Consider the following 24,497-nt stretch of genomic DNA (forward strand, 5'->3'; position numbering starts at 1 on the left):
ATTCACAGTGTAGGTTGGAAAAAGTATGTGAACCCCTAGGCTAATGACTTCTCCCAAAGCTAATTGGAGTCAGGAGTCAGCTAACCTGGAGTCCAATCAATGAGATGAGATAGATGTTGGTTAGAGCTGCCTTGCCCTATAAAAAAAACTCACAAAATTTGAGTTTGCTATTCACAAGAAGCATTGCCTGATGTGAACCATGCCTCGAACAAAAGAGATCTCAGAAGACCTAAAATTAAGAATTGTTGACTTGCATAAAGCTGGAAAGGGTTACAAAAGTATCTCTAAAAGCCTTGATGTTCATCGGTCCACAGTAAGACAAATTGTCTATAAATGGAGAAAGTTCAGCACTGTCGCTACTCCCTAGTGGCCGTCCTGCAAAGATGACTGCAAGAGCACAGCGCAGAATGCTCAATGAGGTTAAGAAGAATCCTAGAGTGTCAGCTAAAGACTTACAGAAATCTCTGGAACATGCTAATATCTGTTGTCACGGTTGTTGTAAGAGACAGACCAAGGCGCAGCGTTTGTTGAGTTCCACATATTTATTTAAGATGAAACTTCTTCAACCAAAACAATAAACAAGCAACATAACGTGACTACGTGGTGAAACAAGCACCAACACAAACAATATCCCACAAACACAGGTGGGAAAAATGGCCACCTAAGTATGATCCCCAATTAGAGGCAACGATTACCAGCTGCCTCTAATTGGGAACCATACAAAACACCAACAAGAAATATTGAACTAGAACACCCCCTAGTCACGCCCTGACCTACTACACCATAGAGAACCAAGGACTCTTTATGGTCAGGGCGTGACATCTGTCGACGAGTCTATGATACGTAAAACACTAAACAAGAATAGTGTTCATGGGAGGACACTACGGAAGAAGCCACTGCTGTCCAAAAAAACAAAAGTCTGAAGTCTGCAAACGTGCTCCTGGACATTCCACAGTGCTACTGGCAAAATATTCTGTGGACAGATGAAACTACAGTTGAGTTGTTTGGAAGGAACACGCAACACTATGTGTGGAGAAAAAAAAGGCACAGCACACCAACATCAAAACCTCATCCCAACTGTAATGTATGGTGGAGGGAGGAGCATCATGGTTTGGGGCTGCCTCAGGGCCTGGACAGCTTGCTATCATCAACGGAAAAACTAATTTACAAGTTTATCAAGACATTTGCAGGAGAATGTTAGGCTATCTGTCCTCCAATTGAAGCTCAACAGAAATTGGGTGATGCAACAGGACAACGACCAAAACACAGAGGTAAATCAACAACAAAATGGCTTCAACAGAAGAAAATATGCCTTCTGGAGTGGCCCAGTCAAAATCCTAACCTCAACCCCATTGTGATGCTGTAGCATGACCTCAAGAGAGCAGTTCACACCAGACATCCCAAGAATATTGCTGAACTGAAACAATTTTGTAAAGAATGGTCCAAAATTCCTCCTGACCGTTGTCCAGGTCTGATCTGCAATTATAGAAAACGTTTGGTTGAGGTTATTGCTGCCAAAGGATGGTCAACCAGTTACTAAATCCAAGGTTTCACATACTTTTCCCACCCTGCCTTGTGAATGTTTGCAAGGTGTGTTCAATAAAGACATTGAAACGTATAATTGTTTGTGTGTTATTAGTTTAAGCAGACTGTATTTGTCTATTGTTGTGACTTAGGTGAAGATCTGATAACATTTTATGACCAATTTATGCAGAAACCCAGGCATTTCCAAAGGGTTCACATACTTTTTTTGCCACTGTACATGGACACATATGCTTTGTTTAATGCCAGTGGCAGGTCTTTGGTAACAATTTAAAAGAGTAGAGGCCCTAGAGAGCTGCCCTGCGGTACCACACTTTGTTTGACATGAGAAGCTTCCATTAAAGAAAATCCTCTGAGATATATTACATTGCCATATCGTGGATTCAGAGCTGAGGTTGAAAAACCATAACACATACGTTTTCCCAACAACAGGTTATGGTCAATATAACATGCTGCACTGAAATCTAACAGTACAGCTCCTACAGTCTTTTTATTATCAATTTCTTTCAACCAATCATCAGTCATTTGTTTCAGTGCATTACATGTTGACTGCCATTGTCTATTAGCATGATGAACTTCCTGTTAATTTGTTTACAAAGAAATGGCACTGTATTTGGTCAAACAATTTTTTCCCAACAGTTTGCTAAGAGCTGGCAGCAAGCTGATCGGTATGCAGTTAGAACCATCAAAGGCCACTTTACCACTCGTGGGTAGCTGTCACGCTCTGACCTAGGAGAGCTGTGTTTTTCTGTTTAGTTAGGTCAGGGTGTGATAGATGGGTGGGCATTCTATGTTTTTGTTTTCTATGTTTTGGCCAGGTATGGTTTCCAATCAGAGGCAGCTGTCTATCGTTGTCTCTGATTGGAAGCCATACTTAGGCAGCCTGTTTTTCCTGTGTTGGTGTGGGTAGTTGTTTTCCGTTTTGTAAGTAGTACCTGACGGAACTGTTGGCTGTCGTTTTGTTGTTTTCTGTTTAAGTGTCATCATTAAAGTAATTATGAGCACTCTACACGCTGCGCCTTGGTCCCCTTTATACGACCCGCGTTACAGTAGCGGAATGCCTTTGGCTTCCCTCCAGGCCTGAGGACAAAGACTTTCCTGTAGGCTCAGATTACATATTTGACCGATAGGAGTGGCTATAGAGTCAGCTACCATCCGCAGTAGTTTTCCATATACAGTGCATTCGGAACGTATTCAGACCCCTTGACTTTTTCCACATGTTGTTACATTACAGCCTTATTCTAAAATGGATAAAAAAAATGTTTTTTTTCCCTCATCAATTTACACACGATACCCCATAATGAGAAAGCAAAAACAGGTTTTTAGAATTTTTGGCAAACGTATAACAAAACAAATGAAATATCACATTCACGTAAGTATTCAGACCCTCTACTCAGTACTTTGTTGAAACACCTTTGGCAGCGATTATAGCCTCAAGTCTTATTGGGTATGACGCTACAAGTTTGACACACCTGTATTTGGGGAGTTTCTTCTCTGCAGATCATCTCAAGCTCTGTCAGGTCAGATGGGGAGCGTTGCTGCACAGCTATTTTCTGGTCTTTCCAGAGATGTTTGGGTTCAAGTCCGGGCTCTGGCTGGGCCACTCAAGGACATTCAGAGACTTGCCCTGAAGCCACTCCTGCGTTGTCTTGGCTGTGGGCTTAGGGTCCTTGTCCTGTTGGAAGGTGAACCTTCGCCCCAGTCTGAGGTCCTGAGCATTCTGGAGCAGGTTTTCATTAATTAAGGATCTCTCTGTACTTTGCTTCATTCATCTTCATATTTTGCCCATCTTAATCTTTTCTTTTTATTGGCCAGTCTAAGATATGGCTTTTTCATTGCAACTCTGCCTAGAAGGCCAGCATCCCGGAGTCGTCTCTTCACTGTTGACATTGAGACTGGTGTTTTGCGGGTACTATTTAAAGAAGCTGCCAGTTGAGGACTTGTGAGGCGTCTGTTTTTCAAACTAGACACTCTACTGTACTTGTCCTCTTGCTCAGTTGTGCACCGGGGCCTCCCACTCCTCTTTCTATTCTGGTTTGAGCCAGTTTGCGCTGTTCTGTGACGGGAGTTGTACACAGCGTTGTACAAGATCTTCAGTTTCTTGGCAATTTCTCGCATGGAATAGCCTTCATTTCTCAGAACAAGAATAGACTGACGAGTTTCAGAAGAAAGTTATTTGTTTCTAGCCATTTTGAGCCTGTAACCGAACCCACAAATGCTGATGCTCCAGACACTCAACTGGTCTAAAGAAAGCCAGTTTTATTGCTTCTTTAATCAGGACAACAGTTTTCAGCTGCACCAACATAATTGCAAAAGGCTTTTTTAATGATCAGTTAGCCTTTTAAAATGATAAACTTGGATTAGCTAACACAACGTGCCATTGGAACACAGGAGTGATTGTTGCTGATAATGGGCCTCTGTACGCCTATGTAGATATTTCATAAAAAATCTGCCGTTTCCAGCTACAATAGTCATTTACAACATTAACAATGTCTACACTGTATTTCTGATCAATTTGATGTTATTTTAATGGACAAAAAAATGTGCTTTTCTTTCAAAAACAAGAACATTTCCAAGTGACCCCAAACTTTTGAGCTGTAGTGTATGTGGATGATCTTGTTCCTGTAGTATTTGCAAACACCCTGGTAGGTTGATTAATAACCTGAACCAGATTACAGGCACTGGTTACAGTGAAAAACTTCCTCTTGAGCAGACAGCTTGATGGAAACCAGTCAATATTCAGGTCCCCAAGAAAGCAGACCTCTCTGTTTACATCACATACACTATCAAGCATTTCACACATATTATTTAGATACTGATTGTTAGCACTTGGTGGCCTATAGCAACACCCCTAAAGAAAAGGCTTTAGATGTGCCAGGTGAACCTGCAACCACAACACTTCAATAACACTTCTCTAAGCATTACAGGGATATGACTCTGAATATATATTGCAACACCTCCCCATAAACATTCCTGTCTCTTCTATCAATGTTATATCCTTGTATTGCTACTGCTGTATCATCAAATGAATTATCTAAGTGAGTCTCAGAAGTGGCTAGTATATGAATCTTATCTGACGTAAGGCGGGCATAGCGCGGTACATCAGAAAGCGGGGTCTCACATCCTGTGGTACATTTGCAGTGATGTCACCTCCACATCCTGTGGTCTGGAGTTCAGAGCGTTCCCAGTGGGGCTGTATCCGGCTGAGCGCCCCGTGGGGCTGAACCCTGTGGTGCGTCCCAGAGGGGTGAAAGCGGTGGTGAGTGTGACGGCGGGACGGCGCAGAAAACGGTTGGACGTCACCAGGTCCCCGTAGCCCGCCGCATGCGAGAAGGCATAGCCGGAACGGCGGGTGCTGGTGTGGCGAATCCGGACACGGCGGGCTAATGGAGGGGGCGCGGCCTTGGCCTGTCTCACCTTGAACATCACCTGGTGGAAATGGGAGGGATAGGCTTAATCTTAGATTCAGTAGATGTGCCACAAATGGCACCCTATACCCATAATGGGCCCTGGTCAAAAGTAGTGCACTATATAGGGAATAGGGTGGTATTTTGGGACTGGGATTGTAGGTCAGATTTCCACTTGTTGTTCATCATTTTGAAATAAGACCTTTTGGTCAGTGTTTCTAGAAGACAGTGTGTGATTGGTCAGTGTTCCAATAAGACAGCGTGTGATTGGTCAGTGTTCCTAGAAGACAACATGTGATTGGTCAATGGTCCCACCTTGTCGTTGATAGTGGGGCGGAGCTGTATTAACAGGAAGCGGTAGGCAACCACAGGAAGTACACAGAGGATGGAGGTAAGCAGGATGGTCAGCCACACGTTGGGCTGGTTCAGGGAGTTCCTGGCTGTGCCTGAGACACACACACACACACACACACACACACACACACACACACACACACACACACACACACACACACACACACACAGACACAGACACACACACACACACAAACCTGTCTAGAGTTTGTCCTGGCTCAAGATAGTTTTGCAGTGATGTGTTGTGTTGTGTAGTGCGGTGGTGTGTTGTGCTGTGTTGTGTAATGGTGTGGTGTGTTGTGGTGTGTAGTGGTGTGTTGTGGTGTGTTGTGGTGTGTTGTGCTGTGTTGTGGTGTGTTGTGGTGTGTTGTGTAGTGGTGTGTAGTGCGGTGTGTTGTGGTGTGTAGTGTTGTGGTGTGTTGTGTGGTGTGTTGTGTAGTGGTGTGTTGTGTTGTGGTGTGTAGTGGTGTGTTGTATAGTGTAGTGGTGTGTTGTGTAGTGGTGTGTTGTGTTGTGAGGGCGCTGTTCACCGATGAAGGGGAAGGATGCAGGGAAGATGAGGTACGTGCCGTTGCTGTACATGGTGAAGGTGACAGTAAAGTACATGGCCAGACTCCCCCACACAAAGAAGTGGTTCACCGCTGTCCAGTAGGACATGTCCAGACACAGCTACAGTGCAGACGGGGGTGGGGGGGGGGGGTGAAATATTCATCTGATGAATAAAGACGGACACAGACTGACAAGCAATGACAGACAGGCACACGGACATGTCAATGGACTAACAGTTTTCAATCAGGGCAGGTAGTTCACCATAGAAATTAGAGTCTAGCTTTCTCAAGTCAAAGTTTAGAAATAAGAAATATTTTTTTATCTGGGTCCATTTTACATTGATTACATTTTTTCCAGTACTTGACTGTGGTCCCAATGTATTGTACCATCTGTACTGTAATGGATTGTACTCTACTGTAATGTATTATACTGTACTGTAATATATTGTACTGTAATATATTGTATTGTACTGTAATACATTGTACTGTACTGTAATACATTGTACTGTACTGTAATACATTGTACTGTAATGCATTGCACTGTGCTATAATATATTGTACTGTAATACTTTGTACTGTACAGTAATGTATTGCACTGTACTGTAATATATTGTACTCTGATGCATTGTACTGTACTGCATTGTACTGTAATGTACTGCAATGTATTTTACTGTAATGTATTTTACTGTAATGTATTTTACTGTACTGTAATGTAATTTATTGTACTGTAGTGTCATTTATTGTACCGTACTGTAATGTAATTTATTGTACTCTAATGTAATGTATTTTACTGTAATGTAATTTATTGTACTCTAATGTAATGTATTTTACTCTAACGTATTGTACTGTAATGTATTTTACTCTAATGTAATTTATTGTACTCTAATGTATTGTACTGTAATGTATTTTACTGTAATGTATTGTACTGTACTCTAATGTAATTTATTGTACTGTACTCTAATGTAATTTATTGTACTGTACTCTAATGTAATTTATTGTACTGTACTCTAATGTATTGTATTGTACTGTAATATAATGTACTGTAATGTATTTTACTGTAGTGTAATTTATTGTACTGTAATGTATTTTACTCTACTCTAATGTATTGTATTGTATTGTACTGTAATTTATTGTATTCTAATGTATTGTATTGTACTGTAATGTATTTTACTGTAATGTAATTTATTGTACTGTACTCTAATGTAATGTATTGTACTGTAATATAATGTAATGTATTGTACTGTACTCTAATGTAATTTATTGTACTGTACCTGTATACAGACAGTGATGACCAGACAGGTCTGTGCCAGCAGGGCGAAGGACTGGTAGTCAGCAATGTCTTGCCCGTCGTCTCGGACCGTGTTGTACATGGCAGCGTAGGGGATGTAGAATAGCACTACTGAGCTGTAGATACTGTGGAGGGCACACTTAAAGAAGGCTGTCTTACTGAAGTACTGATTCATCTGGCCTGGAACGTACAGCTGGGGGTGCTGGAAACTCCACATGTCATTCACATCCTAGACACCGGGGGGAGACAGTGAGGTAAGAAAAACATTCTCAATTACACAAATCTAAATGTGTGGGAGAAACACCAGAAATGCACAAGCATATTGCATAAACACATTAATTCCTGCACACACACATGAACACATTAATTCCTGCACACACACATGAACACATTAATTCCTGCACACACACAAACACATTGACATCACACACGTTTTACCTGGTCAAACAGACTCATACCCAGTACAGGAAGTGCTGTGTAGACTAGGTTATACAACGTGATGAACCACTCGTCATACACCGTCTGGCAGAAACACAATCAGATCATCACAGACAAATAACTTTATATATCTGAAAATACTGAACAGTTGTTAAAGGGAGAGTGCAGTCAAAAACGGGATTTTCTTGTAATTTTTAAAAATAGATTTCCACACTACAAGGTCGAAATAACACTCTGAAATAGTGTAAATGATGATAATGCCCTTTTAGTGTAAGAGTTTATTTATTTGAATTTTTTACACACTTTTTCTCCACAATTTCGTGATTTCGATCTTGTCTCATCGCTGCATCTTCCCAATGGGCTCGGGAGAGGCAAAGGTCGATTCATGCGTCCTCCGAAACATGACCCACCAAAATGCGCTTCTTAGCACCCGCTCCCTTAACCCGGAAGCTAGCCACACCAATGTGTTGGAGGAAACACCGTTCAACTGACGACCGAGTCATCTCGTAGGCGTCTGGCCCACCACAGGGAGTCGCTAGAGCGCGATGAGCCAAGTAAAGCCCCACCCCCCGGTCAAACCCTCCACTAACCCGGACGACGCTGGACCAATTGTGCGCCGCCCTATGGGACTCCCGGTCACGGCCGGTAATGACTCAGCCTGGGATCAAACCCCAGGCTTTAGTGACGCCGCAACACTGCGATACAGTGCCTTAGACCACTGTGCCACTTTTTTTAGAGCTTTTTGTTGTTGTTGTTGTCTGACAGCATGCCATCACAATCTGATGGGATTATTCTGACCAATGACCAGTCATCTTTTTTACATTTTTTTTTTATTTGCATGTGTTTCCTCCTACTTTGAAGGGGTAAGCGGGGTAGGCTCTCTAGAGTCTAGATGATTCTATCTGCCAATCAGGGCTGTGTATGTAAATAAATAAGCATTTGTATCAACACGCCCACACGACCAGACTGAGCAGTTCAATGGCAAAAGGAGGCTCAGGGAATTTATTTTTTAATTGTTTTATTTCACCTTTATTTAACCAGGTAGGCAAGTTGAGAACAAGTTCTCATTTACAACTGCGACCTGGCCAAGATAAAGCAAAGCAGTTCGACACATACAACAACACAGAGTTATACATGGAGTAAAACAAACATACAGTCAATAATACAGTAGAAAAATAAGTCTATATACAATGTGAGCAAATGAGGTGAGATAAGGGAGGTAAAGGCAATAAATAGGCCATGGTGGTAAAGTAAATACAATATATATTATATGAAATAAATATTAAATAAATGACTAAACATATATTTGGAGTTATTTTCATGAAACTAACACACACACAGTGATTTATTAGAAATACAGCGATGATTTAAAAATCTAATGGCTGCACGGGGCTTTAAAGAAATAGAAGTAGAGGAGTAAACGAGTTGCTTTGGAATTCAACGTTGGGTTGACTGAAGTTGAAGAAATGAAAACATGCAGGGTCTCTCTCCCCCCTCTCTCCTCTCTCTCCCCTCTTCTCCCTCCTCTCTCCCCTCTTCTCCCCCCCTCTCTCCTCCCTCTACCCTCTTCTTTCTGTCTTACCTGTGCTGAGAATCCGCAGAAGAAGGCGTACCAGAAGTGGACGAAGGTAAAGGTGAAGTTCTTGTAGAAGAAGTAACGCAGGAACTTACACATCCTCAGGTAGGACCAGCGACCGTGGACCAGGAGGAGGCGCTGTCAATTAAATGAAAAAAAACCAACTTAATTTTAAATCGTACAAACAACAGACTAATAGAACATTAAATCACTGATAAAATTCCAAGATAAAAATGTGGGTTTTGCATTGTGATTTAAAAACGTCACTGATGTGTCAGTGGCCCTCTTACCTCCAGGAAGCGGAACTGAGCAAAGGAGTAGTCTGAAGAGAGGACTGCCTGCATCCCTTCCTGACCGCTTATACCTACACCTATATGAGCAGCTGGAGAGAGCGAGGGGAGGGAGAGAAAGGGGAAGAAAGAGGGGGAAAGGAGAGAGAAGGTAAACATTGTTCAGGACCATTGGGTTCAGAGGGTTAAGCTCAAGTTCATAACTTTTCTCTCCGCCGCATAATCATACAGAGTCTGTTTTTCCCTAACACTCCACATGGTTAAGTATTTGACTGGTGTAGTTATCTGATCCTAGATCTGTAGTCAAAGGGTGCTCCTATATGGACCCTGGTCAAAAGCAGTGCACTATCTAGGTGATAGGGTGCCATTTTGGACAGTATATTGTAAGTTACCTTTAATCATGCTGACGTCGTTGGCCCCGTCTCCTATGGCCAGAGTGACGGCCTGTTTGTATTTCTTGACCAGCTCCACCACCTGGGCCTTCTGTAGTGGAGTCACTCTGCAGCAGATCACTGTCTTACACAGACAGGCTGTACGCAGGAACAGCAGCTCCATGCTACGCTCTAGGGCATAGGCCTGGTGGGGGAGGGGGAGAGAGGGTAGGTTAGAGTAGAGTCTAATCTAATGGTAACAGATCAAATATGGATGTCCAGATCCTATTAAACTGATCAGAATCAGATCAAATGTCTAAAATGTATCTAATCCTTTTAACATGTCTTATCTGTCACAAATGTGTCTTATCTGTCAAAAAAGGTGTCTCATCTGTCAAAAAATGTATCTTATCTGTCAAAAAATGTGTCTTATCTGTCGAAAATATGAGCACAATCAGATATTTCCCACAATAAGGAATCAGGGCTCATGTTAGTGCAAGATTTACAGTAAATAGGACTGTAATGTCTCACCAGACTACAGTAAATAGGACTGTAGTGTCTCACCAGACTACAGTAAATAGGACTGTAATGTCTCACCAGACTACAGTAAATAGGACTGTAGTGTCTCACCAGACTACAGTAAATAGGACTGTAGTGTCTCACCAGACTGATATACAGTAAATAGGACTGTAGTATCTCACCAGACTACAGTAAATAGGACTGTACTGTCTCACCAGACTGATATACAGTAAATAGGACTGTAGTATCTCACCAGACTGATATACAGTAAATAGGACTGTAGTGTCTCACCAGACTGATATACAGTAAATAGGACTGTAGTATCTCACCAGACTACAGTAAATAGGACTGTAGTATCTCACCAGACTACAGTAAATAGGACTGTAATGTCTCACCAGACTACAGTAAATAGGACTGTAGTGTCTCACCAGACTACAGTAAATAGGACTGTAATGTCTCACCAGACTACAGTAAATAGGACTGTAGTGTCTCACCAGACTACAGTAAATAGAACTGTAGTGTCTCACCAGACTACAGTAAATAGGACTGTAGTGTCTCACCAGACTGATATACAGTAAATAGGACTGTAGTGTCTCACCAGACTACAGTAAATAGAACTGTAGTGTCTCACCAGACTACAGTAAATAGGACTGTAATGTCTCACCAGACTACAGTAAATAGGATTGTAGTGTCTCACCAGACTACAGTAAATAGGACTGTAATGTCTCACCAGACTACAGTAAATAGGACTGTAGTGTCTCACCAGACTACAGTAAATAGAACTGTAGTGTCTCACCAGACTACAGTAAATAGGACTGTAGTGTCTCACCAGACTGATATACAGTAAATAGGACTGTAGTGTCTCACCAGACTACAGTAAATAGAACTGTAGTGTCTCACCAGACTACAGTAAATAGGACTGTAATGTCTCACCAGACTACAGTAAATAGGACTGTAGTGTCTCACCAGACTACAGTAAATAGAACTGTAGTGTCTCACCAGACTACAGTAAATAGAACTGTAGTGTCTCACCAGACTACAGTAAATAGGACTGTAATGTCTCACCAGACTACAGTAAATAGGACTGTAGTGTCTCACCAGACTACAGTAAATAGGACTGTAGTGTCTCACCAGACTGATATACAGTAAATAGGACTGTAGTGTCTCACCAGACTGATATACAGTAAATAGAACTGTAGTGTCTCACCAGACTGATATACAGTAAATAGGACTGTAGTGTCTCACCAGACTACAGTAAATAGGACTGTAGTGTCTCACCAGACTACAGTAAATAGGACTGTAGTGTCTCACCAGACTACAGTAAATAGGACTGTAGTGTCTCACCAGACTACAGTAAATAGGACTGTAGTGTCTCACCAGACTACAGTAAATAGGACTGTAGTGTCTCACCAGACTGATATACAGTAAATAGAACTGTAGTGTCTCACCAGACTGATATACAGTAAATAGGACTGTAATGTCTCACCAGACTACAGTAAATAGGACTGTAGTGTCTCACCAGACTACAGTAAATAGGACTGTAGTGTCTCACCAGACTGTGTCCGTTGATGACCAGGCCATAATCCCCGTTCACCTCCTCGTCCCTGACCACCTTCGGCTTGTTACCCAGCGTCCTCTCTGGCGTGAAGTTGGCCGCCTCCTCTGCACCTGGTTTCATGGTGCTCCATGCATTCCTGGTTCAATACAAAACAAATCCTTTCATCTCATTCTATTCCACCATGTCGATGTTATCAACCTGGGATGGGATGTTATCAATCTGGGATGGGATGTTATCAACCTGGGAAGGGATGGGATCTTATCAACCTGGGATGGGATGGGATGTTATCAACCTGGGATGGGATGTTATCAACCTGGGATAGGATGTTATCAACCTGGGATGGGATGTTATCAACCTGGGATGGGATGTTATCAACCTGGGATGGGATGTTGTCAACCTGGGATGGGATGGGATCAACCTGGGATGGGATGTTATCAACCTGGGATAGGATGGGATGTGATGGGATGTTATCAACCTGGGATGGGATGTTATCAACCTGGGATGGGATGTTATCAACCTGGGATGGGATGTTATCAACCTGGGATGGGATGTGATGGGATGTTATCAACCTGGGATGGGATGTTATCAACCTGGGATGGGATCTTATCAACCTGGGATGGGATGTTATCAACCTGGGATAGGATGTTATCATTCTGGGATGGGATGTTATCAACCTGGGATGGGATGTTATCAACCTGGGATGGGATGTTATCAACCTGGGATGGGATGTTATCAACCTGGGATTGGATGTTATCAACCTGGGATGGGATGTTATCAACCTGGGATGGGATGTTATCAACCTGGGATGGGATGTTATCAACCTGGGAAGGGATGTTATCAACCTGGGATGGGATGTTATCAACCTGGGATGGGATCTTATTAACCTGGGATGGATGTGATGGGATGTTATCAACCTGGGATGGGATGTTATCAACCTGGGATGGGATCTTATCAACCTGGGATGGGATGTTATCAACCTGGGATGGGATGTTATCAATCTGGGATGGGATGTTATCAACCTGGGATAGGATGTTATCAACCTGGGATTGGATGGGATGTTATCAACCTGGGATGTGATGTTATCAACCTGGGATGGGATGGGATGTTATCAACCTGGGATGGGATGTTATCAACCTGGGATGGGATGATATCAACCTGGGATGGGATGTTATCAACCTGGGATGGGATGTTATCAATCTGGGATGTGATGTTATCAACCTGGGATGGGATGGGATCTTATCAACCTGGGATGGGATGTGATGGGATGTTATCAACCTGGGATGGGATGTTATCAACCTGGGATGGGATGTTATCAACCTGGGATGGGATGTTATCAACCTGGGATGGGATGGGATCAACCTGGGATGGGATGTTATCAACCTGGGATGGGATGTTATCAACCTGGGATGTGATGGGATCTTATCAACCTGGGATGGGATGGGATGTGATGGGATGTTATCAACCTGGGATGGGATGTTATCAACCTGGGATGGGATGTTATCAACCTGGGATATGATGTTATCAACCTGGGATGGGATGTTATCAACCTGGGATGGTATGTTATCAACCTGGGATGGGATGTTATCAACCTGGGATGGGATGTTATCAACCTGGGATGGGATGTTATCAACCTGGGATGGGATCTTATCAACCTGGGATGGGATGTGATGGGATGTTATCAACCTGGGATGGGATGTTATCAACCTGGGATGGGATCTTATCAACCTGGGATGGGATGATATCAACCTGGGATGTGATGTTATCAACCTGGGATGGGATGTTATCAATCTGGGATGTGATGTTATCAACCTGGGATGGGATGGGATCTTATCAACCTGGGATGGGATGTGATGGGATGTTATCAACCTGGGATGAGATGTTATCAACCTGGGATGGGATGTTATCAACCTGGGATGGGATGTTATCAACCTGGGATGTGATGGGATCTTATCAACCTGGGATGGGATGGGATGTGATGGGATGTTATCAACCTGGGATGGGATGTTATCAACCTGGGATGGGATGGGATGTTATCAACCTGGGATATGATGTTATCAACCTGGGATGGGATGGGATGTTATCAACCTGGGATGGGATGTTATCAACCTGGGATGGTATGTTATCAACCTGGGATGGGATGTTATCAACCTGGGATGGGATGTTATCAACCTGGGATGGGATGTTATCAACCTGGGATGGGATGTTATCAACCTGGGATGGGATGTTATCAACCTGGGATGGGATCTTATTAACCTGGGATGGATGTGATGGGATGTTATCAACCTGGGATGGGATGTTATCAACCTGGGATGGGATCTTATCAACCTGGGATGGGATGTTATCAACCTGGGATGGGATGTTATCAATCTGGGATGGGATGTTATCAACCTGGGATAGGATGTTATCAACCTGGGATTGGATGGGATGTTATCAACCTGGGATGTGATGTTATCAACCTGGGATGGGATGGGATGTTATCAACCTGGGATGGGATGTTATCAACCTGGGATGGGATGATATCAACCTGGGATGGGATGTTATCAACCTGGGATGGGATGTTATCAATCTGGGATGTGATGTTATCAACCTGGGATGGGATGGGATCTTATCAACCTGGGATGGGATGTGATGGGATGTTATCAACCTGGGATGGGATGTTATCAACCTGGGATGGGATGTTATCAACCTGGGATGGGATGGGATCAACCTGGGATGGGATGTTATCAACCTGGGATGGGATGTTATCAACCTGGGATGTGATGGGATCTTATCAACCTGGGATGGGATGGGATGTGATGGGATGTTATCAACCTGGGATGGGATGTTATCAACCTGGGATGGGATGTTATCAACCTGGGATATGATGTTATCAACCTGGGATGGGATGTTATCAACCTGGGATGGTATGTTATCAACCTGGGATGGGATGTTATCAACCTGGGATGGGATGTTATCAACCTGGGATGGGATGTTATCAACCTGGGATGGGATCTTATCAACCTGGGATGGGATGTGATGGGATGTTATCAACCTGGGATGGGATGTTATCAACCTGGGATGGGATCTTATCAACCTGGGATGGGATGATATCAACCTGGGATGTGATGTTATCAACCTGGGATGGGATGTTATCAATCTGGGATGTGATGTTATCAACCTGGGATGGGATGGGATCTTATCAACCTGGGATGGGATGTGATGGGATGTTATCAACCTGGGATGAGATGTTATCAACCTGGGATGGGATGTTATCAACCTGGGATGGGATGTTATCAACCTGGGATGTGATGGGATCTTATCAACCTGGGATGGGATGGGATGTGATGGGATGTTATCAACCTGGGATGGGATGTTATCAACCTGGGATGGGATGGGATGTTATCAACCTGGGATATGATGTTATCAACCTGGGATGGGATGGGATGTTATCAACCTGGGATGGGATGTTATCAACCTGGGATGGTATGTTATCAACCTGGGATGGGATGTTATCAACCTGGGATGGGATGTTATCAACCTGGGATGGGATGTTATCAACCTGGGATGGGATGTTATCAACCTGGGATGGGATCTTATCAACCTGGGATGGGATGTGATGGGATGTTATCAACCTGGGATGGGATGTTATCAACCTGGGATGGGATCTTATCAACCTGGGATGGGATCTTATCAACCTGGGATGGGATGTTTTCAACCTGGGATGGGATGTTATCAACCCGGGATGGGATGTTATCAACCTGGGATGGGATGTGATGGTTCATTCTGGTTCTGAAGAACTGCAGCAATGACAGGCATTGTTCCAATCCCACTTTACAACCAGTCATCTAATCAGTCTCTATGAAATGCCATTATTAGTTGAATAAGGTGTATTGGTGCTGGGTAGGAACTAAACCCTGGACAAATGGTGTTAGTATTGAGGCGGGCAGGGTTATGTGGTTCTGATGTCACACCCTCTGACCTCAGTTCCTGTCTGACATCGTCTGAGTTGTTGGCCGACATGATGAAGATGTCGTTCATCTCCTCTCGCAGCATGTTGCAGGAGTAGCCAATGTTCTCCGCCGTCTCTGTCACATGACAAAAACACACAATATGATAGGTGGAGACAGACACAGTGATGTGGACATATGGTCCTACACATCAAAGGAGGTTGGTGGCACCTTAATTGGGGAGGACGGGCTCGTTGTAATGGCTGGAGCGGAATGAGTAAAATGGTATCAAATACATGCCACCAGAGGTCTCTTCACAGTCCCCAAGTCCAGAACAGACTATGGGAGGAGCACAGTACTACATAGAGCCATGACTACATGGAACTCTATTCCACATCAGGTGACTGATGCAAGCAGTACAATCAGATTTAAAAAAACAAGTACAAATACACCTTATGGAACATCGGGGACTGGAATAGAGTGAATGGAACGATATCAAACATGAAAACAGTGCGTATGATACCGTTACATTCACTCCATTTTGACCAATATTATGAGCCCGTCCTCCTGTAGCCCCATCCCACCAGCCTCCTCTGGGTTAGACATAGAGATCGACGTGGCTTAAATACCTTGATGGTTTGGATGAAACAACAACATCGTTGTCCAAAATAAGATACAAATTATTCATTTTTACCAACACTTTAAAGGTCCAATGCAGCCATTTGATCTTAACATCAAATCTGGGTAACAATTAAGTACCTTACAGTTATTATCTTCAATTAAAATTGGAAAAATAAATAAATAAAATTGCTTCTTTGCAAAGAGCAATTTCTCACGCAAGAATTTTGCTAGGACTCTCTGGGAAAACCTATTATTATTCCGTTATATGTGAGGCAGATAGCTGAGAGTATGTTGCTTGGTGACTAACCCTGTTTGTCGCCAGTGAGCACCCAGATCTTGATGTCAGCTTTGGCAAGCTGCTCGATGGTCTGTGGCACACCATCCTGGAGCTTATCCTCTATGGCGGTAGCTCCCAGCAACTACACACACACATACACACACACACACACACACACACACACACACACACACACACACACACACACACACACACACACTTAATTACAATCCTTTCTCTATCAGTAAGAGCTAAAACTGCCCCTGGTTCAGTGTTCAGGAAATACCATCAGGTCTTTTTATATCTTTAATCTGTCAAAGCTAAACTGACCCTGGTTCAGAGTTAATTTGCTGTTAAAATATGAAATTAAGTAGGAACTTTTAATTGGGGAGTTTATTTACACATTTCACTGGATTGTGTGTGTTAAATGGTAGCCCAATCGGGTGTGTTTAACTCCTTCCTACCATCAGGTCTTTCTCTATCTCCTCATAGAGCACGTCTAGTTTGTCCTCTCTGTCCTCCAGGGCTGTGCTGGCCTCATGGTGGCGCTGTTTCCAGCTGCTGAAGTATTCCTCATCCAGGTCCTTATAGGCTAGAGCCAGGGTCCGTAGACCCTCACCAGCAAACTCCTGTAGGGACAGAACACACACACATCATTTTTATGGAACGTGATTTGGATGGTTTATATTTTGAGCCACTCTTTCACAGAAGTACAGGAAGGAAGAGAGAGGCAATACACACTCAGACTCTCTCTCTCTCCCTCTTCCTCTCTCTCGCTCTTCCTCTCTGTCTCCCCCTCTCTCCTACACAGACACACACGCACACTCACACGCAGATGCACACGCACACACACACACCAGAGGAGGCTGGTGGGAGGTGCTATAAGAGGACGGGCTCAATGTAATGGTTGGAACAGAATCAATGTTTCCATGTGTTTGATACCATTCGGTTTATTACAACTTCCTCTTATAGCTCCTCCAACCAGCCTCCTCTGACACACACACACTTACATTGAGGTGTTCAGTGGTGACGTCCATCAGCTTGGTACAGGACTGGTGCAGCCTCTCATAGACCATGGTGTCTGCTCCTTTACAGTATAAACACAGCTTCCCCTCTGGACTCCGCACTGTAACACACACACACACACACACACACACACACACACACACACACACACACACACACACACACACACACACACACACACACACACACACACACACACACACACACACACACACACACACACACACACTATAGTAAGAATTATGTTTGCATAGACATCTTACAATGAGCAGATAGGAACTTAAATCTACCATGATACGTGTTTCCAGAGGTGTGTTTACCAATGACGGACATCCTCTTGCGGACGTTGTTGAAGTCAAGGATGGCGAGGAGTTCGTAACTGTGTTGTTCTCCCATCTCTACGATGGTGACGCTCTCTGGCGTGCGAGAGCGGAACACAAAGCCAAAATTGCGTGCAGCGGTTACCAAGGCACCTTCATCAGGGGACTGGGCCTGGTACAGCAGCTCACCTGTACAGAGGGAGTGAAGTCATTTCCTGTTGTTAGAGTCAGTGGGTGTCGTTTTCTCTCTATCTCTACATCCTCTCTGCTCTGTGATCCAGAAACCGATGAGTGGTCAAGTGCTCGAGGAGATGTCGATTTGTTAGTGGGCGAATGGAACAGTGTTCTTCCCTCCTTGATAGCAACTTTTCATTGAGGATCATGTGTATCATACCTGGGTCCTTAGTGGAAGAATTTTGAAATCAGCTTTTGTTTTGTCAGAGGAGAAAAGCATGCAAACATTTAAAAACAAAAATGTTACTTATCTTCTTATCTATAAAATGTCTTGAACAACTAACTTCATCATGTAACACATTTAATTTGGGATCCACCCCTGTAAAGGTGCCTGATGATGCGTGAGTAGAGAAGGATTGTATCGTTTCATACAAGCACATTTTCGTCCACGATCTCCCTCTCCTCACCGCCGCTCCTCGATTACCTTTGACCTTTTTCCAAAGGAGGCGAGAGAGGATGCAGGAGTTGGAGAAAATCCAAATCAAATACATTTTTATTGGTTACATACACATATTTAGCAAATGTTATTGCAGGAGTAACGAAATGCTTGTGTTCCTAGCTCCAACATTGCAGTAGTATCTAACAATACACAACAATACACACAAATCACAAATCTAAAAGTAAAAGAATGGAATTAAGAAATATATAAATATTAGGACGAACAATGTCAGAGTGGCATTGACTAAAATACAGTAGAATAGAATATAGTACATACATATTAAATTATTAAAGCAGTATGTAAACATTATAAAAGTGGCTAGTGTTCCATTATTAAAGTGACCAGTGATTCCATGTCTTTGTATACAGGACAGCAGCCTCTAAAGTGCGGTGTTGAGTAACCAGGTGGTAGATGGCTAGTGATGGCTATTTAACAGTCGGATGGCCTTGAGATAGAAGCTGTTTTTCAGTCTCTCGGTCCCCGCTTTGATGCAACTATACTGACCTGGCCTTCTGGATGATAGCGGGGTGAACAGGTAGTGGCTCGGGTGGTTGATGTCCTTGATTATCTTTTTGGCCTTCCTGTGTCATCGTGTGCTGTAGATGCCCAAGATGGCAGGCAGTGTGCCCTCTGGGATGCGTTGGGCAGACCGCAGCACCCTCTGGAGAGCCTTGCGGTTGAGGGCGGTGCGGTTGCAGTACCAGGCAGTGATACAGCTGACAGGATGCTCTCAATTGTGCATCTGTAAAAGTTTGTGAGGGTCTTACGGGCCAAGCCAAATTTCTTAAGCCTCGTAAGGTTGAAGAGGCGCTGTCTGTGTGGGTGGACCATTTCAGATTGTCAGTGATGTCTAAGCCGAGGAACTTAAAACTTTTCACCTTCTCCACTGCGGCCCTGATGCAATGGCGATTGCATCATCTGTGGATCTATTGGGCGGTATGCAAATTAAAGTGGGTCTAGGGTGTCAGCTAAGGTGGAGCTGATATGATCCTTAACTAGCCTCTCAAATCACTTCATGATGACAGTTGAGTGCAATAGGGCGATAGTCATTTTGTTCAGTTACCTTTGCTTTCTTGGGTACAGGAACAATGGTGGACAACTTGAAGCAAGTGGGGACAGCAGACTGAGATAGGGAGAGATTGAATATGTCTGTAAACACTCCAGCCAGCTGGTCTGCGCATGCGGCTAGGGATAGCGTCTGGGCCAGCAGCCTTGCTAGGGTTAACACGCTTAAATGTCTTACTCATGTCGGCCACGGTGAAGGAGAGCCCACAGTCCTTGGAAGCGGACTGCGTCGATGGCACTGTGTTATGCTCAAAGCGGGCGAAGAAGGTGTTTAGCTTGTTCGGGAGCAAGACGTTGGTGTCCGCGACGTGGCTGGTTTTTCCTTTGTAGTCTGTGATTGTCTGTAGACCCTGCCACATACGTCTCGTGTCTGAGCCGTTGAATTGCGACTCCACTTTGTCTCTGTATGGATGGGGACAGTATATCCGGAGAGGGCCATGATTCCGTGAAACAGCGTATGTTACAGTCCCTGATGTCTCTCTGGAAGGAGATCCTCGCCCTGAGCTCAATCAACTTTATTGTCCAAGGACTGAACATTACCAAGTAAAATACTTGGAAGCCGTGGATGGTGTGCACGCTTCCTGATTCGGACTAGAAGTCCACTCCGAATACCTCTTATCTGCCGGCGGAGTCTTGTAGCAGCCTCTGTAATAAGTTAAATTGCACTGGGGAGTACGAACAAAGGATCCAATTTGGGAAAATCGTATTTCTGGTCGTAATGTTGGTGAGTTACTGTCACTGATATCCAAAAGTTATTTCGGGCTGTAATAAAACAAAACTTTCTGGCTAATAATGTAAGAAATAACACACAAAAAAATGAAATACTGCCAAATTGCTTAGAAGCTAGAAGCAGAGCTGCCATGTGTCATCGACGTGTGTGTAGGTGGCAAGGAAGTCAGGCGCAGGAGAAACCAACTTGGTATAACTGGAGTTATTTAATAAAGAATAAACAAACAAACTCCAAAACCAACGTATATAAAAAATAACATGGGTAAAAAATACCCGTAGCTCACCAATACAAAATACACGAAACCGATAACAAACAAAACAATCTCGGACAAGAACATGACGGAAAACAGAGGGTTAAATACACAACATGTAATGAATGGGATTGAAATCAGGTGTGTAGTAAAACCAGACAAAACCAATGGAAAATGAAAAATGGATCAATGATGACTAGAAGACCGGTGACGTCGACCGCCGAGCACCACCCGAACAAGGAGGGGCATCGACTTCGGCAGAAGTCGTGACACCATGTCTGTCAGCGCCATCTTAGATCCAATTAAGAAAAGGCCTATCTCTCTCTCTTTCTCTCGCTCCCTCTCCTGCTTTTTTTGTTGCATACATACATGAATATGGATAAACACACAGTCTTCCCTTTCAGACACACACAATCTCAACATCTCAAAATTGTTTCATTAACAAACACATGCATCCCGCTATCACAAACTCTCTCTCTCTGTCTCTCTCTTTCTCCCCTCTCCTCTCGCTCCTCACCTTCTATTTTCTCCTCAGCCATAACAGTGTGACAGAGGGCCAATAGTCTGAAGAAGGACTGGACTTCAGGACTCTCCAGCTTCAAAGCCTCCACCAGGGAGTGGTCATGGAAGGAGAAGTGATGATCAGCCAAAGGGTTGAATGACCAGTCCACTGTCTCTGTGTTCTGGGGGACAATGGGTGTAGAGAGAGAGAGTAGAGAGAGAGAGAAAGCCTTGTGCTACTCATGTTCTTGACCAGCAGTAAGTACTAGCAGTAAGTACTAGAAGTAAGTACTAGCAGTAAGTACTAGCAGTAAGTACTAGCAGTAAATACTAGCAGTAAATACTAGCAGTAAGTACTAGCAGTAAATACTAGCAGTAAGTACTAGCAGTAAGTACTAGCAGTAAATACTAGCAGTAAGTACTAGCAGTAAGTACTAGCAGTAAGTACTAGCAGTAAGTACTAGCAGTAAGTACTAGCAGTAAACACTAGCAGTAAGTACTAGCAGTAAGTACTAGCAGTAAATACTAGCAGTAAGTACTAGCAGTAAATACTAGCAGTAAGTACTAGCAGTAAATACTAGCAGTAAATACTAGCAGTAAATACTAGCAGTAAGTACTAGCAGTAAATACTAGCAGTAAATACTAGCAGTAAGTACTAGCAGTAAGTACTAGCAGTAAATACTAGCAGTAAGTACTAGCAGTAAGTACTAGCAGTAAGTACTCATAAATCTAATACTAACCTCGTTGATCTCCTGTCTCTGGCCAGTGTAGCCAAATACTTCCCCTGGAAAAAAAGATGGATATTGGATGAGTTAATGTATTTGTATTTGTATTTATTACAGATCCTCATTAGTTCTTGCCAAAGCAACAGCTATGCTTCCTGGGGTTTATTACAGATCCTCATTAGTTCCTGCCAAGGCAACAGTTATGCTTCCTGGAGTTCGGCAACATTTGAAAAACATTACAATACATTCATTACAGAATTCACAACACAAAATCCATGTGTACGTGTGTGTATAGTGCGTATGTTATCATGTGTGTGTATGCATGTCTGTGTCTATGTTTGTGTTGCTTCACAGTCCCCGCTGTTCCATAAGTTAGTATTTTAACCTGCTTTTTGAATCTGATTCTACTACTTGAATCAGTTACTTGATGTGGAATAGAGTTCCATGTAGTCATGGCTCTATGTAGTACTGTGCGCCTCCCATAGTCTGTTCTGGACTTAGGGACTGTGAAGAGAGCTCTGGTGGCATGTATTTGATACCATTTTACTCATTCTGTTTAGTCACCTCAACTTTCTCAATTTCCCCATTATTCATTACGAGATGTAGTTGAGGTTTAGGGGTGTAGTGAATGATTTTTCCCAAATACAAAGCTTAAAGTCCCGTGGAAGGGACACCGATCCCGGAGAAGTTATTAATGGGTGCGTGCTTATTAGTAACTGGAATAAGCAATTTAATAAATGTGTCAAGTGCAACATCTGGTTGCTCCTCATTACACACCACAGACCAGCAAATATTCTTTACATCATCAACAGGAATTACTACAAAACTTCTTGCATGACCTCCTATACACTATATTAGGCCCAGCCTTTGGAACTTTGGTTTTCCTAGATATGGCTATTATATTGTGATCATTACATCCTATGGATTTGGATACTGCTTTAAAGCAAATTTCTGCAGCATTAGTAAAGATGTGATCAATACATCTTGATGATTTCATTCCTGTGCTGTTGCAGGCATTGGTTACAGTTTGAAGTTTTTTTCCTGAGTGGGCAGCTTGATGAGAGCCAGTCAATATTTAAGTCACCCAGAAAATATACTTCTCTGTTGATATCATATACATTATCAAGCTTTTAACACATATTATCCAGATACTGACTGTTAGCACTTGGTGGTCTATAGCAGCTTCCCACCAGAATGGGCTTTAGGTGAGGCAGATGAACAATATTTAACATTAGATCATCTCTAAGCTTTACAGGAATGTGGTTCTGAATATAGACCGCAACACTTCCCCCATTAGCATTTCTGTCTTTTCGGTAGATGTTATAACCATGTACTGCGACCACTGTATCATCAAAGGTATTATCTAAGTGAGTTTCAGAGATAGTCAGAATGTGAACGTCATCTGTTGCAAGCGAGTTATTGACTTCATGGACCTTGTTTCTCAGGCTGCAGATGTTAATATGGGCTATTTTTAGCAATTTTCTGGGTTGCTTGCTTGTTTTTAATGCTTTACTGGGAAACTTATCAGATGTAGACTTGCTCATGTTATTTATATTGGAGCTGATAGTGCAGGGTGAGCTGCACAAAGTGGTCTTCCTACGAGTACACACTGCCTCAGTGCTAAAAGTGTAACTCTGGTTCATAGGCTCATGATTACCGCATACAATAGCTGAAGGATCAACAAAGGTATTCAGGGCATTTAAGGGGAAATCAATTAAGTTACTTACATTGTGTCTGCCAACGCCCCTAGGATAATGTACATTTGATGCAGCATTATGACGACTCACTGTCACAATGGTAGGGATTAACAGAGCTGGTCTTGGCTTATTGATGGTTCTTCTGTGTGTGTGTGTGTGACATGAATGTGCGTGTGTTTCTGCGTCTGTCCATACACACTTTCTTGCCTGCCTATGCACTATCTGAACATCACCGTAGCTCTCCCTATGTACCATCTGAACCTCACCGTAGCTCTCCCTATGTACCATCTGAACCTCACCGTAGCTCTCCCTATGTACCATCTGAACCTCACCGTAGCTCTCCCTATGTATCATCTGTACCTCACCGTAGCTCTTCCTATGTACCATCTGAACCTCACCGTAGCTCTCCCTATGTACCATCTGAACCTCACCGTAGCTCTCCTTATGTACCATCTGAACCTCACCGTAGCTCTCCCTATGTACCATATGAACCTCACCGTAGCTCTCCCTATGTACCATCTGAACCTCACCGTAGCTCTCCCTATGTACCATATGAACCTCACTGTAGCTCTCCTTATGTACCATCTGAACCTCACCGTAGCTCTCCCTATGTACCATCTGAACCTCACCGTAGCTCTCCCTATGTAACATCTGAACCTCACCGTAGTTCTTCCTATGTACCATATGAACCTCACCGTAGCTCTCCCTATGTACCATCTGAACCTCACCGTAGCTCTCCCTATGTAGCATCTGAACCTCACTGTAGTTCTTCCTATGTACCATCTGAACCTCACC

At 43.3% G+C, this 24,497-nt stretch overlaps 1 protein-coding gene across 1 annotated transcript in view; it reads right to left on the minus strand.

The window, feature by feature from the left end:
- Positions 1-4,354: 4,354 nt before the first annotated feature.
- Positions 4,355-24,497, minus strand: part of LOC106585897 (probable phospholipid-transporting ATPase IM) — a 57,355-nt gene continuing 37,212 nt past the window's right edge. Inside the window, exons 14-29 of the mRNA XM_014172622.2 lie at positions 22,021-22,064; positions 21,297-21,462; positions 18,062-18,250; positions 17,726-17,841; positions 17,180-17,344; positions 16,746-16,857; positions 15,850-15,955; positions 11,886-12,027; positions 9,836-10,019; positions 9,444-9,535; positions 9,160-9,291; positions 7,578-7,661; positions 7,123-7,368; positions 5,834-5,972; positions 5,265-5,395; positions 4,355-4,971 (exon numbers count right to left, since the gene is read on the minus strand). Of these exons, the coding sequence (XP_014028097.1) occupies positions 4,660-4,971; positions 5,265-5,395; positions 5,834-5,972; positions 7,123-7,368; positions 7,578-7,661; positions 9,160-9,291; positions 9,444-9,535; positions 9,836-10,019; positions 11,886-12,027; positions 15,850-15,955; positions 16,746-16,857; positions 17,180-17,344; positions 17,726-17,841; positions 18,062-18,250; positions 21,297-21,462; positions 22,021-22,064 (2,360 nt within the window). The 3' untranslated portion in view covers positions 4,355-4,659. The remainder of the gene's footprint in view (positions 4,972-5,264; positions 5,396-5,833; positions 5,973-7,122; positions 7,369-7,577; positions 7,662-9,159; positions 9,292-9,443; positions 9,536-9,835; positions 10,020-11,885; positions 12,028-15,849; positions 15,956-16,745; positions 16,858-17,179; positions 17,345-17,725; positions 17,842-18,061; positions 18,251-21,296; positions 21,463-22,020; positions 22,065-24,497) is intronic.

This window comes from Salmo salar, chromosome ssa24 (genome assembly GCF_905237065.1).
Source record: "Salmo salar chromosome ssa24, Ssal_v3.1, whole genome shotgun sequence".
Classification (NCBI taxonomy): domain Eukaryota; kingdom Metazoa; phylum Chordata; class Actinopteri; order Salmoniformes; family Salmonidae; genus Salmo; species Salmo salar.